General features: G+C 36.1%; 1 protein-coding gene across 1 annotated transcript in view; it reads left to right on the top strand.

Moving 5' to 3' along the window:
* LOC130444947 (probable chitinase 10) overlaps nucleotides 1-15,005 on the top strand; it is a 35,358-nt gene that overhangs the window by 12,890 nt on the left and 7,463 nt on the right. The window contains exons 8-30 of the mRNA XM_056780340.1: nucleotides 140-445; nucleotides 497-620; nucleotides 675-991; nucleotides 1,057-1,225; nucleotides 2,977-3,239; nucleotides 3,368-3,595; nucleotides 3,693-4,001; nucleotides 4,632-4,858; nucleotides 4,959-5,114; nucleotides 5,249-5,514; nucleotides 5,568-5,888; nucleotides 6,304-6,434; nucleotides 6,487-6,713; nucleotides 7,027-7,286; nucleotides 8,180-8,391; nucleotides 8,448-8,726; nucleotides 9,475-9,649; nucleotides 9,827-10,037; nucleotides 10,780-11,135; nucleotides 11,330-11,541; nucleotides 13,290-13,568; nucleotides 13,626-13,811; nucleotides 13,867-14,516. Coding sequence (XP_056636318.1) covers nucleotides 140-445; nucleotides 497-620; nucleotides 675-991; nucleotides 1,057-1,225; nucleotides 2,977-3,239; nucleotides 3,368-3,595; nucleotides 3,693-4,001; nucleotides 4,632-4,858; nucleotides 4,959-5,114; nucleotides 5,249-5,514; nucleotides 5,568-5,888; nucleotides 6,304-6,434; nucleotides 6,487-6,713; nucleotides 7,027-7,286; nucleotides 8,180-8,391; nucleotides 8,448-8,726; nucleotides 9,475-9,649; nucleotides 9,827-10,037; nucleotides 10,780-11,135; nucleotides 11,330-11,541; nucleotides 13,290-13,568; nucleotides 13,626-13,811; nucleotides 13,867-14,516 — 5,864 coding nt within the window. The remainder of the gene's footprint in view (nucleotides 1-139; nucleotides 446-496; nucleotides 621-674; nucleotides 992-1,056; nucleotides 1,226-2,976; nucleotides 3,240-3,367; nucleotides 3,596-3,692; nucleotides 4,002-4,631; nucleotides 4,859-4,958; nucleotides 5,115-5,248; nucleotides 5,515-5,567; nucleotides 5,889-6,303; nucleotides 6,435-6,486; nucleotides 6,714-7,026; nucleotides 7,287-8,179; nucleotides 8,392-8,447; nucleotides 8,727-9,474; nucleotides 9,650-9,826; nucleotides 10,038-10,779; nucleotides 11,136-11,329; nucleotides 11,542-13,289; nucleotides 13,569-13,625; nucleotides 13,812-13,866; nucleotides 14,517-15,005) is intronic.

Below are 15,005 nucleotides of genomic sequence, written 5' to 3'. Positions count from 1 at the left end.
GCTTTGGATTTTCTAGTTTGACGATCCATGGACTCTTCAGTTCCTCATTTCAACAATTGAAACCAATTTTTTACAGGCTCTTCAAAAATCTTTCAAAAATTATGTTTGAAAGTCGATTCAAAATATTTTTTCTTCATAGGACTATGCCGTTCAGTTTTGGTTACGAAAAGGACTCCCTAACTCAAAATTAATCCTAGGAATACCATTTTTCGGTCGATCTTTCACTCTAAAACACGCAAATCAAACAGAAATCGGTTCACCGATTATAGGAGCAGGTCGAGAGGGATATTATACTAGAACCCCGGGATTTTTAGCTTATTTCGAAATTTGCGACATGATCCTCAACGAAGGTTGGTTTAAAAGCGAAGATGCAGCTGGTTCTCCTTTTATAGTCAATGGAGATCAATGGGTAGGGTATGATGATACAGTTAGCATCAAAAGAAAGGTAATTTTATAATATTTAATCGATCTCGTATCCATTTTTTTCGATTTCTAGATCGATTACGTTAAAGAACATAAATTAGGCGGAGTTGTTATTAACGCAGCAGATTTCGACGACTTTAAAGGACTGTGCGGTGCAAAATGGCCCCTTTTAACTACCATAAACAGCGAATTAAAAGGTTGTATTCGTCACACTATCTCTTATAAATCTAATAAAAAAAAATTTATTCCAGGTGTGAATCCGGTGTTCATATCGGACGCTATGGAAGTTCCACCGACGAAACCTTTTGGGGTTTGCGATTCCGTAGGCTACTACAGCGATTCGAGCAACTGTGCGGCTTATTACATATGTAAAAACGGGCTTATTTATCATTTATCTTGTGGTAATGATCTGATGTTTAACCCCACTAACGGAAAATGCGATCACGTCAATCCGCTCAATTGTAGACCTGGTGAAACTATATATATTCCGAGTTCGTTGAAAGAGATCCGTTTAACAGATGAGAAAGAAAAATTTATCGACAAAAAATCTAAAGTAAGTAAAAGAAACGTGTGCGAGTTCTTGAGAATATCCGAGGCTTAGGATATGACGTTCGGTTTCTTTTATTTTCTCAGGTTGTATGTTATGTGACCAACTGGGCTTTCTACAGAAAAGGAGAAGGAAAATTCGTACCGGAACATATAGATCAAAGACTTTGTACTCACGTTGTGTATGCTTTTGCTAGCTTGGATCCGGAAAAATTACTCATCAAGGAATTTGATCCTTGGGCAGATCTAGATAATAGTAAATATAAGTTTTTGTAACATTTGGGGTGTAAAGTTCGTAATATTCCTCTTCTTCGGCGCTAAATTTTTTTACTAACGATCTTTCCTAAGTATCACGACTGGACTCGACACCAAATTCATCCAATTTGTTCATTAATTTTTGTGTTCAAGTAGCAGCACTTCCTTTTATTTCAAATAGAACAGTTTCTTCGCAATTTCTCAATTTCTTCAAAATAAGAGTCATGGACTACTTCAGGAAATGGCCCCAAGTCTTCGCAATACTAAACCGATTCTTCTGTCGATTTGGTTTACTGTTAGAAATTCTTAGTGACCAGGAAACAGATCTTTCAAGACTCCCGACGAGATTGTGGAAATATTCAACTAGATTTTGAAGCTCGTTAACGACTACCAAGAGGATTGGAATACTTACATCCCATCTAACCTCAAATCCACACCCACATCGTTGGATAATCCCGGGAGAAAGCTCAGGATGTAATGATCGGTAGCCTCCGAAAGAACGAGGCTGCATAGCCGATGAAATGAAGATGGTAAACGGAGACTTACAGTTTGTCATAGAGAAAAATGGATAAGATACGAACGAGACTATAAAGACCCGGTGTACTTGCAGCGGAATTAGAGGTAGTTTCGAGGAAAAGACGTTGATGAAATTCAGGGAAGAGGCAACTCCAAGTTAGCTGTATAAGCGCCTAAATGTCAATACCTATGGGATACAGCGATCCACGAAGTAAACTTCGAGTCACAGAGAAAAACGAGCGCGTAACACACGGCGAAATGGCGTAGAAACTCTACTAGATTTTTAAGCTCGTGAAAACTCCCAAACGAATTGGCATACCTACATCCCATCTAGACTCAAGTCCACATTCACGTCGTTAGATGATTTTAAAAGAAAGCTTAGGATGTCACTGGATGTAATGGTCAGTAGCCTCAGGAAGAACGAGGTTGCATTACCGAGTATGTGAATGAAATGAAAAAAAAAATGAAGGAAGATATTTACTTTCCCATAATGAAAATTGGCGAACTAGATTATAAAGACCGAGTGTGAGTGCAAGAGAATCAGAGGTAGCTTCGAGGAATAGACGTTGGCGAAGTTCAGGGAAAGGGAAGCTCCAAGTTAGATGCACCTATCGGTTACGTCTTAGTTTACGCAACTAAGAGCATTTGAATAGGCTCAACAAGTATCGCGGACTTAGCGCCGCCAATGCTCTGGATGATCACGTCCTTGTAGTCTAGTTTGATTGTTATAGCCGAAAAGATGGTTCCAAAGAGTTCTAGATGAGACGATCACCTATATGAACATGAGTAGTGGATTCGACAGTGATACAAATGAGAAGTAACTGTTGAAGAATAACTTGCTAGTTAAAAGTTCAACGTGACGAGTTATGGTGTGTTATAGTGTTACAAACTGGTATTGGGGGTTTTGTGGAATGCTCTGGCCAATTAGTATAGAATTTATTGCAGTGATTAAAGGTAGGACAGTGCACATTAATCAGTGGTGTGAAGATTAAAACAATTTGGACATTATTCAGCTTCTATCCAATAAATTGACGAACAACTCCTCCTTTAAAGCTCGTGACCAAAATATCGATTACATGTTATTCCAGTCAACTTTTTACACTTAAAAACTTGCAGTCAGTTTGACAGATTGGTACTAGTAGCGCTATCCAAGTGCCACCTTGCGAACTTTTCATTCCTTCTATAACAATAATCAATACTAGTGTATTATTTGGTTTATATATTTATCTATTTCAGATCTTTACGAACGTATAACTTCCTTAAAGGATACTAAAGTTCTGTTGTCCCTTGGTGGTTGGACGGATTCTACTGGTGATAAATATTCGAGATTAGTAAGCGACGGTTCGGCTAGAAGAAAATTCGTTATCGGTGTGGTGGCTTTTTTGAGAAAATATAAATTTAGAGGATTGCAATTCGATTGGAATTATCCGACGTGCTGGCAGAGTAACTGTCAAAGAGGACCGTCAACCGATAAGGCGAATTTTGCCAAAATCATACAGGTACGGTCCGTTTAATTCTATAGAGATGGTTTGTGGTACTTTAAGAACAAAAATTATAATCTTTTATGTAATTAAAGTGCAGTTGTGCAGTAAACTTATTATAATAACATATTAATTCTTATATTCAGGAACTGAGAAAAGAATTTGATAAACAATCGCCGCCACTAATATTAGCAGCAGCTATATCCGGCTATAAAGAAGTTATAGATTTAGCTTACGATCTACCGACACTAGGAGAAAATTTAGATTTTCTCTCGGTGATGACATACGACTATCATGGTGCTTGGGAAGGTCAAACAGGACACGTTAGTCCTTTATATGGAAGACCGGGAGATACGTATCCACAGTATAACGTGGTAAGTAAAATTTTTGGTCAATAATATACTATTTATACAGTACGTGTCGAAATTATGGAATAAAATTATTGTTTTGTCAATATTTTCTTTTTTAAAGAATTTCACAATGGAATATCTGGTATCCAAAGGAGCTCCAAAAGAAAAACTTCTTCTCGCCATACCTTTTTACGGTCAAAGTTTCACTTTAACTAAAAAATCTAATTATTCAGAAGGAACCAGAAGCAACGGACCAGGCGAACCCGGTGAATATACCAAACAACCAGGGATGTTAGCTTATTACGAAATTTGTAATAAAATTAAAAATCAAAGATGGATAGCCAACAAAAATAACATAGAAACAGGTCCTTACGCTTATAGTACTGACCAATGGGTAGGTTACGAGGACACGACATCAATAAAAAGGAAGGTGAGTCTGTTTTGTCACCTTTAAAGAACTAATCATCATTTAACCCTCATTTCAAATAGAAAGTATCTCAGTGCAATGGAACCAACTTCTAGAAGAACACGATTGGTGTGATGAGAACAAGGAAATCTTTGTAACTTCACTTACAAAACATCTGAGGAGACTAATTCTGCCTCCATAATCCTCTAACACTTTATTAACCGCTTTCAAATAGCCTAGTGGACTTTCTCCACTAAATTTTCCTTGTAGCAATAAATACGAGAATTTGTACGTAGTCTCCATTTTTCCAAACACTTTTGATTACGTTGCTCAAGCTTCTGTATTCTGTAAAAAAACATCACTGGGGTCTAAGGCATAATAATCTACGAAAAATCCTTTGAAAGCTTTTGTGTTTGACGAGATACCTTCGGCAGATATCCTCTGCTGTGATGCTGGACTGCACTCCATAGTTTGGCCAATATACATAACATCTGTTGTCCCAAATTACATGAAATAGATCCCAAAACATAGTCGCCATATAACCTTTCCTGTCATATTTTATTGGTTGAATTTCCCTCGGGGGGAAGACTCAAATAATAAGATTGAAATTGATTTTCTGACCTTATTTTTTTAATTATATCCCCCTCTTTTTAGGTGGAGTTAATTAAATCTAGAGGTTTCGGAGGAGCCGTAGCTTGGACGATAGATCTCGACGATTTTAACAATAGGTGCTGCGAGGGTTCGTTTCCTTTGTTAAAGACCCTCAGTAGAGGATTAGGACTCATATCTGATGAACCTGTTCGAACTGATTGTACAAAACCAGTACCACCTTCCACTCCCGCACCTCCTGAAACTACTACAGGTGTCGATTCTGGTATATTATTTGATCGGTAGTAATTATTTTTATCTATCAATGATATTCATTTTAGGAGCGTCATCTGAACACGATCACCATCATGAAGATCAGACTACTAAGAAAACTACAACAACTTCTTGGTGGAGTACAATAACAACTACCAAACCTTCATCTACAACAGCTTGGTGGGAACGACCCTCAAGTACTTGGTGGAGCACTGAGAAGACTACCACTAGATCGCCGGTAACTTGGTGGACGACTACCACATCAACCACTAAAAGGTAACACAAAACTTGTTACAATGTTAATAATAAGAAACAAAATTAGTATGAGGCTTTATGTTTAACGAAGAAACAGAACATCGACAAAAATCTAGATATATAAATGTTTGTATATTTTTTTACTACGTTAACAGGCCTACTACAACTCAAAGACCGATCTATCATCCTCCTTCGGGATCTGTTATCCCCCCTCCGACAGTAGTTAGTCCAGAACTAGATCGACCAGTGAAAAAATGTGAAACGCAAGAGTATATACCGGATCCTAAGAACTGTAACGCCTTCTACAGATGCGTCGGTAACGAATTACAAAAGCAATATTGCGCCGGAGGATTACATTGGAACAAAGAACAACAACTTTGTGATTGGCCAGATAGAGCTAAATGCGTCGAACATAATAACGGTATGCACCTTTTATTTATAACAAAATATTTATCATCTAATATTTTTTTGCAGTTTTCAAGCCCACAACTAAAAAACCTTTGAAACCAACAACTTCGAATTGGCAATCGATCGGAACGACTACAAGAAGAACTACTAGTTTACCTTTAACAACAATTGCTGATACCTGTAATAGCGGCTCCTACTATCCCCACGAACTATGCAATCATTTTTACGTGTGTTTCAATAAACAATTAGTGGAACAAGTTTGTCCTCCAGGACTTAACTTTGATGCCGAAAAGGGCATGTGCGATTGGAGCTTCAAAGTTAAATGTACCAATAGGAAGAAAGTGGCACAGATATTTACGACCATACATGACAGATATTATAGCGGACGTAAGTAATATTCACCTTCGGTCTCTGAAGACGATATCTGGGTTATCGAAACGCGACTCGGACAGTATTATTTCGAGTTCTAGCGTAAACATTGTGTTCAGCACGATCAACCTATACATATAACTATTAAACTAAAATTGAATACCAATATTTTTGTGATAAAATACAAGGATACTATCATATTACTAAGACCCGATTAGTTTCCGATTAAGAAGGAACATGAGCAGGGTTATTCTTCTGAGCAATTAATTCTCTCGCGATTTCGTCTAATTATTATAAGTATAACAAGTCTTAGAACGGATTCGACGCGATACCTCTGAGAAATAATAAAGAATTTGTCAAAATTGAAATAACTATTATTTATTATTAGATTCGCCATTCAACCACTTTTTTGTTATCAAATTCGAATTTTCAGGTCCGCAGCCTCATTCGAAATGTGAAGGTAATTCTTTCGCGCCCTTAATAGGTAGTTGCACCCAATTTATGCATTGTCAATGGAACAAATACGAAATAATGCAATGTGCACCCGGGTTACACTGGAATAATGTAAGTTAACTTATCAAATCTTTCGATATGATAACGAATAAATGATTTCCAGGAGAAAAAAATTTGCGATTGGCCTTTAAACGCACATTGCACCGAAGAAAGCAACACCAATGAACTTGATGAAGATTTTGATACGGATACAAGTACACCTCCGTCATGGGGCAAACCAACAACTTCAGGTAGTTATCCGGAATGGTCTCCGGCAAGTACTACCAAGTATCCCGAATGGACACCACCAAGTACCACACAATGGACACCAGCTTCAACTGAATCTACTGGGTAATTTTAAATTATTTATAAAAAAAAACTTTTAGCGCGTATTTTTTATACCTACTATGACATCAATTATTGACTAACTTCCGGGTACTTAACTTTATATATTAAAATCACATTCCAGATATTTCGACTTCTGGAAGTCTCTAGTTTCCTTAAATAAAACGGAAAAAAAAGATATTATAGCCTCGAGTTTTACCAGTTTGTCTACTATTTCAACCTGTCATCAATATAAGTCGAGAAATATATTTGTGCATGTGCTGAGAGATTGATTCTTACTTATATTGGATCCGATGATGATTAAAACGTTTGATTGTAGGAATGAATGGGAATGGCATCCTCCAATACCACCAACGTCAGAAAAACCACCCTTACCTGAAACGTTGAAACCTCTATCGGGATATTATAAAATCGTTTGCTATTTCACCAACTGGGCGTGGTATAGAAGAGGTATTGGAAAATATTTACCAGAAGATATAGATGAAAATCTCTGTACTCACATTGTTTATGGATTCGCAGTTTTGGATTATTCCAATTACGTCATCAAAGCGCACGATTCATGGGCAGATTTTGACAATCGTAAGTTTCGATAATTTCGATACTCTTAACTTCGAAATTTTTCATACACTATTTATGTTGATTGTTCTATACGTCTCCTGTGATTGTTTTATAGTTGCTTCGTTTTTCACTATACCAAATGGTATGGAAATAAATTCAAGTTTACAATAAATTTGAAAAGTGTCGTTGCTACTTTGAAGGGGCAGCTTAAAACTGATCGAGATTATCGGTGAAAAATAATTCCTAACATATTTCTGGATCCTTCCTTGTAAATAATATGAAGTAATAAATTATTTTAGAGCTCTTTATCAAAATTTTTCTCGGGAAAGAAGATCCAATTGAAACATGTGGTGTTTTGGAAGGACAATTTGTAACTGATCCAGTTTTTTTATTAAAAATAATTCCGCCCAAATATTTCTCGATCATCCCTCGTGAATATAATAAAATAATCGATGATTTTGGAGCTCTGTATAAGTATTTCCAGGTTTGCAGCAAAAAAATGTTCCTCGGGAAAGAGATCCAACTGAATCATATAGTGCTGCGAACGAACAGCTTGAAACTGATCCAGATTTTCCGTTAAAAATAATTCCGTCCTTATTTTTGGAACCTTCCTCGTAAGTACAATAGAGTAATCGGTTATTTTGGAGCTCTGTAAAAAAATTTCAAGGGCTGCAGTAAAAATAGTTCTTCGAGAAATAAAGTCCAATTAAAACATGTGGTGCTTTGAAAGGAAAATTTGAAACTGATCCAGATTTTAGGAAAGGTCTTCATTGGTGAACCAGAATCAGAACATCATTACTACGTCCAAAGAAAATTATATCAAAAATTCACGGATAAGTGTTAGAATTCAGAGTTGATAGAAAATTTCGTAATTTCCTTATTCCAAATTTGGTTTTCTTTCGAAATTGTTCCAGAATTTTACAAGCGCGTTGTAGGATATAAATCGAAAGGAGTAAAAGTTTCTCTAGCCATTGGAGGCTGGAACGATTCTTTGGGAGATAAATATTCGAAGCTTGTAAACAATCCAGCAGCGAGACGTCGATTTATCGAGCACGTTATGAAATTTTTAGAAAAATACAATTTCGACGGCTTAGATCTAGATTGGGAATATCCAAAATGTTGGCAGGTAAAATAAAAATTTTCTTCGCCATCTTCAAGTACGATATACTAACTAACTTTTAGGTCGATTGTAAAAAAGGTCCCGATTCGGATAAAGCAGCTTTCGCGGATTTCGTAAAAGAATTAAAACAAGCTTTCAAACCGAAAGGTTATCTTCTATCAGCTGCCGTATCACCAAGTAAAACAGTTATAGACGCAGGGTATGACGTACCAGCTCTAGCAGAACATCTCGATTGGGTCGCTGTTATGACTTACGATTTCCACGGTCAATGGGATAAACAAACCGGACACGTGGCTCCGCTATACTACCACCCCAAAGATGAAGTAGCTTTCTTTAATGCGGTAAGAAAATCTAAAGTGTAGTTTTGTAACAATCTTGTCAAAGTGGTGGCTTTCGGTATTCTTATTTCTGCAACATACCCGAAACTACACGACGGAACGCGAGTGCAATAGTGTGAACGGTGCGCTCGTCTTCATTCGCCTCGCCTCCTTGTAATTAAATCAATCAAATATACAAACTAAGTAGGGATTGCGACCGTTACATGGAACGTAACCGTTAATTTTTCATATTTCCGAGACACTTCAGGCGTTACATGGAACGTACTCGTCATGTTTCATATTTTTGACATATTACGATCGTTACTTGGAACGTACCGGTTGATTTTTCGTATTTCCGAGAAATTTCGAGCATCACACGGAACGTACCCATTGATTTTCCACATTTTAGAGATTTTGCGAGCGTTATATGGAACGTATCCGTCTATTTTTCGTATTTTCGACCATCTGATATTGACTGGAAACCATTAACGTCCAAGCTGTGGTCTCTTTCGATATGTTTGTTTCTGGAACATACCCGAGATTACAGAGGGGAACGCGAGTGCAATAGTGTGAATGGTACTGTGAATGGACTTCACTCGCCTCGTTATCCTGTCGGTTTTTTAAATCCGAATCAGAGGACGTAACGAGGTGATTATGGTATAAATCGAGAGTGTGGATAAAGTGTTGAGAGCCTCCAGGAAGCGACTTACGAGAGTCTTAGATCGTATATATGTGTGTAGTTTGTTTCCAAAAATTTTCCAAAAATTTTCAGAACTTTTCTATCAATTATTGGATATCAGAAGGACTGCCGAGAAGGAAATTAATCATGGGAATGCCTCTATACGGTCAGTCGTTCCGTTTGGAAAAAGAATCTGAGAATGGATTGAACGCCAAAGCTCCAGGACCTGGAGAAGCGGGAGAATATACTCGAGCAGCTGGGTTTTTAGGTAATTTTGAGTCTGTAATTCTTTAGGAAATCATCCACTCTATAAAGTACACCCTTATCGTATCCCCAGTTGAATAAAGTTCTTACATAAACCCTTAAAAGTCCCCCAATCTTTCCCCGAATTACGTCAGATTATATTTTTCTTTAAGCGAATTTCAAGTAACAACAAAATTTTCAGCTTACTACGAAATTTGTGATAAAATTAAAAATAAGGGTTGGAATGTTGTACAAGATCCTACAGGAGCGATGGGACCTTACGCATTCAAAGGTAATCAATGGGTATCGTTTGACGACGCAGCAATGATAAGAAAAAAATCTGAATATATAAGAAAAATGGATTTGGGAGGTGGAATGATATGGGCTCTAGATTTGGATGATTTTAAAAATAGGTAAATAAAAAACTGTCTTTTTTATACACCCTATAAAGTACTCGTCGATCTTATTCCAATTCCCACTTTCGTTTCTCAATTAATAGTTAAAATTCTTCCTTTCGGACCTGTTTATGTTTTATTGGTCCTCTTCAGCATACGGTATCTACTTCTAAACAAAAACGATATATGTGGCAATTATTAGTGCCTTTAAGTAAAGAAGATGCCTTAGAATATAAATTAGAACCTAGAAAGGTAAATAAAGGATAACAGCACTTCTTTTAGATATCTGAGTCGTTAAAAGTCTTCAAAATCATGCGAAGCTAAGAAACTTTAACGTAATGGATATTAAATAAATATACAACTTTGACTTGAAGCCTACATTCCGTAGGAACTATTTAAGGGATTCCAATATATGACTTTACAACCACTGACAAATAAAATAAGTACGTTTCGATTATTTTTCGCGTTGGGATCGGTTTATAACTTTTTTATGCACCTTGTAGAGTCGGAATCCTTTAAATTTTCAGAAAATTAGAATTTTGAGGCCACAATTAAAACATTTCTTATGAAAATATCTCATTCTAAGCCGTGCAGAGGGAAATAATACTATATCGGGACATAGAAAGTCAACTAAATTCCATAATACGCATTTTTGGGGCATAATGAAGTATATTGTAGATTTTTTGTAGTTTCAAACAATTTTGCTCAAAAAAATAATTATAAATCAATATAAATAAATTTTTGTTTGATTAATTGGAAGTTGTGGCCAAGGAAGACATCCATTACTGACGATCATAAGGAATACTTTAGCTGATGCCGGTAGCGGTCATCCGGAGCCTTTTTCAGTTGAAGAAATGCCATCACCATCGATAGAAGCCGTTGTGGAGGAAGTTTCGGAAACGTCTTCACAATTGCAAAGCCTAATAGATTCGAACTCTGAATATAAAGTCGTTTGTTACTTTACCAATTGGGCTTGGTATAGACAGGGCGTTGGGAAGTATCTACCTCAAGATATTGATCCGGATTTATGTACGCACATCGTTTACGGATTCGCAGTTTTAAACGGAGATCAATTAATAATAAAACCTCATGATAGTTGGGCTGATTTCGATAATAGTGAGTATTTTTTAAATTATAGTTTCATACCGAAATAATCCACGGTTTAAAATGAGATTTAGCCGATCCTGTCTCTTTTTCGAAAATAATAATTTTAAGAACCAAGCTACAATATTTTTTATTTATGTTACAAACAAAAAATATCGTTGTAAAGGATTTTACTGAAATACTGAAAAGTTTTTTACAATTTTCAGAGTTCTATGAGAAAGTGACGGCCCTAAAGGAGAAGGGTATCAAAGTATTGATAGCTATAGGTGGTTGGAATGACTCTGCTGGCGATAAATATTCCAAATTGGTTAATAATCCTTCGGCGAGGAGACGTTTTATAGCGCACGTATTAGATTTTATCGAAAAGCATAATTTCGATGGACTAGATTTGGATTGGGAATATCCGAAATGTTGGCAAGTTAGTATTTATTTAAAAAAAATAAATCATCAAATATTTGATGTCATTTTATTATAAATATTCTGATACTTTCTGGCCAATAAACGGGATTTTAATTTGTTGTTTCTTAAAAAACATATCTAACCATTGTTTAGGTACGTTCCACTAAAACAACCACAATTATAACTGTCGTTTATCAAATAATGATGGATGAGAACGAATTTTCATCAAAATGTGTCGGTAATTGACAACAAATACCCAACAAACAAAATTACAATCCCGAAATTGGCATTAAAGTGAAAATGGAGTTGTTTATATAAAAAATGGACACGGAAGTAGGCATTGCAAGCGTTATGTGGAATTTTTCATATTTTCGACCATCTGATATGAATGAATACCTTAAATATCAAAAATGAACACGGACGTGGGCATACGAGCATTATATGGAACGTACCCGTTCATTTTTCATGTATTTAAATCATTTTGAACGTTATAAGGAAGGTACCAGTTGATTTTCATACTATTAGTCATCTAACATTGACAGGAGACCTTGAACATCAAAATTGCACGAGGACGTAGGCATTTCAAGCTGTATATGGAGCGTACCCGTTCATTTTTCATATTTTCGAGGTAATCGAAGCGTTAATTGGAACGTCCCCATTGATTTTTCATACTTTTAAAGTGCTAAGAGCGTTATATGGAATGGATCCATTCATTTTTCATGTATTAAAATCATTTTGAACGTTATAAGGAACGTACCCGTAATTTTTTAATACTATTGGTCATATAACAATGACAGGAGACCTTGAACATCAAAATTGCACAAGGACGTAGGCATTTCAAGCTGTATATGGAGCGTACCCGTTCATTTTTCATGTATTAAAATAATTTTGAGTGATATATGGATCCTATCCATTGATTTTTCATATTTTCGAAACATTCCGAGTATTACATGGAACGTACCCGTTGGTTTTTCATATTTTCAAACCATTTTGAGCGTTATATGTAACGTACTTGTTCATCTTTCATACTTTTGACACATTGCGATCGTAATATGGAAAGTACCCGTTGGTTTTTCATATATTAGAAGCATTTTGAGCGTTATATGGATCTTACCTGTTGATTTTTCATATTTTCGAAGCATCTACATTCATATGTTATGTCCCCGTTGTTTTTACACACTCTTAATGCATTAAGAGCGTTATATGGAACGTACCTCTTCATTATTCATATTTTCGAACATCTGATATCGACTGGAAGCCATAAATATCAAATATGTAAGAAGAAATGGATATTGCGAGCGTTATATGGAACGTACCCGTTGATTTTTCATACTTTCGAGTCATTATGAGCGTTATATAGAACGTACCTGTTCATTTTCCGTGCATTGAAAGCATTTTGAGCGTGTTACGGATCGTACCCGTTGACATTTCGATCAGTATGTAGAACGTACCCCTTAATTCTTCAATACGATAACATGAGGGTTGTTCTTTCCAGCCTCAATTTAGAATTTATCGATATGAGTCGAGAAATATATTTACGCGTGCGTTGAGAGCACTTTAAGAGATCTCCATGCACTTCGAATCGGTTAACCACCCATCGTATCCACCAGAACTAACCATCAGCGACTTTTTTCTATCTCTTATCCCCAAATTTCAACAACGGGAAAGACATTTTCATCAGACGTATCTCTTCGCTTCGTTTCGAATTCATGAATCCCCAAAAAATGTATAAAACATAAATTCAAATTTAGATTTTTCTTTATACAGGTGGATTGTAAAAAAGGACCGGTAACAGATAAAGCAGCTTTCGCTGCTTTCGTTAGAGAGTTGCATGAAGCTTTTCGACCGAAAGGTTGGTTACTATCATCAGCCGTGTCACCAAGTAAAAAAATCATCGACGCAGGATACGACGTACCAATTTTATCAAAATATTTAGATTGGATCGCGGTTATGTGTTACGACTATCACGGTCAATGGGATAAAGTAACAGGACACGTTGCTCCCATGTACGAACATCCCGAATCCAGCGATGATACTTTTAATACTGTGAGTAATATAACTCCCAAAGTTAGATGAATATATGAATAACCTCAAAATTTTCAGAATTTCACCATCAATTATTGGATTGAAAAAGGTGCCGATAGAAAAAAACTCGTTATGGGTATGCCGATGTACGGACAATCGTTTTCTTTAAGTGATAACAGTAACCATGGTTTAAACGCTCCTAGTTACGGAGGGGGAGAAGCAGGAGATGAAACTAGAGCCAGAGGATTTTTAGCATATTACGAAGTACGGTCAAATATAATTATAAAATCATTTTTATTAAAACAAAAATCTATTCCAGATTTGCAGTAACATCAAACGAAAAAATTGGACTTTAGTTCGAGATAATAAAGGTCGAATTGGTCCTTATGCTTACCATAGAGATCAATGGGTGTCTTTTGATGATATCGGTATGATAAGACACAAATCCGAGTACGTTAAAGCTATGGGTCTTGGTGGTGGAATGATATGGGCATTAGATCTCGATGATTTTAAAAATATTTGTAACTGTGAGGAATACCCTTTACTGAAAACAATCAATAGGGTATTAAGAGGCTACAAAATACCGGATCCCAAATGTATCTTAGATACACGAACGGTAAACACCCCTACTATTGTTCTTCCTCCACAGAAACCTTCCGTTATACCAGATTTACCATGTTCGGGAAGGTTGTTCCTTTCCCACGAAACTAACTGTAACCAGTACTATTTATGCAATCAAGGTCACCTGCAGTTACAATCGTGTCCTGATAGTCTTTATTGGAACGTGGATCATTGCGATTGGCCAGAAAATAGTCAATGTCATCCCGATGGTAGTACCGCAACTCCTGTTGATGATATCGCCGATAATACCATTCAAATTCCTGAGGATAATTCCATTGAAAAACCTGGTAACGAAGTTAATCAAGGACATAAAGTCATTTGCTATTTTACCAATTGGGCGTGGTATAGGTAAGTATATACCAGGGTTATTCAGAAAATAATTTATACTTATATAGTAATCAAAAATTTATATTGAATACAAATGGAAATCACTAGGTGTAAAATCGGGACTATAATTTAGTTTTTTTAGTGTTTTGATTGACAATTGTTTCGAAGTGTTTCCCTATGGCGGTACCTCTCAAATTTACTGTGCCATCGGTGGTTTTGAATTATTTAGGCGTAAAACAATAAAAAACATAAAATTTTCTTATTGTTTTTACATTTTAGTGCCTATATATTAGTAAAGGAATGATCTGACCAGTATATTTTTGAAGTAGACTAAATTTGCTACAATTTAAGTCCAAAACGATTTTTGTACAACCATTGGTTCGCTATATACATTTCTCCGAAAATAGATCATTTTTTTGTAAAAAAATTTTGTGGAATATCTTCAAAAATACGCATCCTACGTTAAATTTTCTATGAATTGAAGTTGTATTGCATTTAATTTGCTTTCTC

Source organism: Diorhabda sublineata, chromosome 6 (genome assembly GCF_026230105.1).
Source record: "Diorhabda sublineata isolate icDioSubl1.1 chromosome 6, icDioSubl1.1, whole genome shotgun sequence".
Taxonomy (NCBI): Eukaryota; Metazoa; Arthropoda; class Insecta; order Coleoptera; family Chrysomelidae; genus Diorhabda; species Diorhabda sublineata.
The sequence above is the reverse complement of the archived record's forward strand: the minus strand, read 5'-3'. Positions and strand labels throughout refer to the sequence as shown.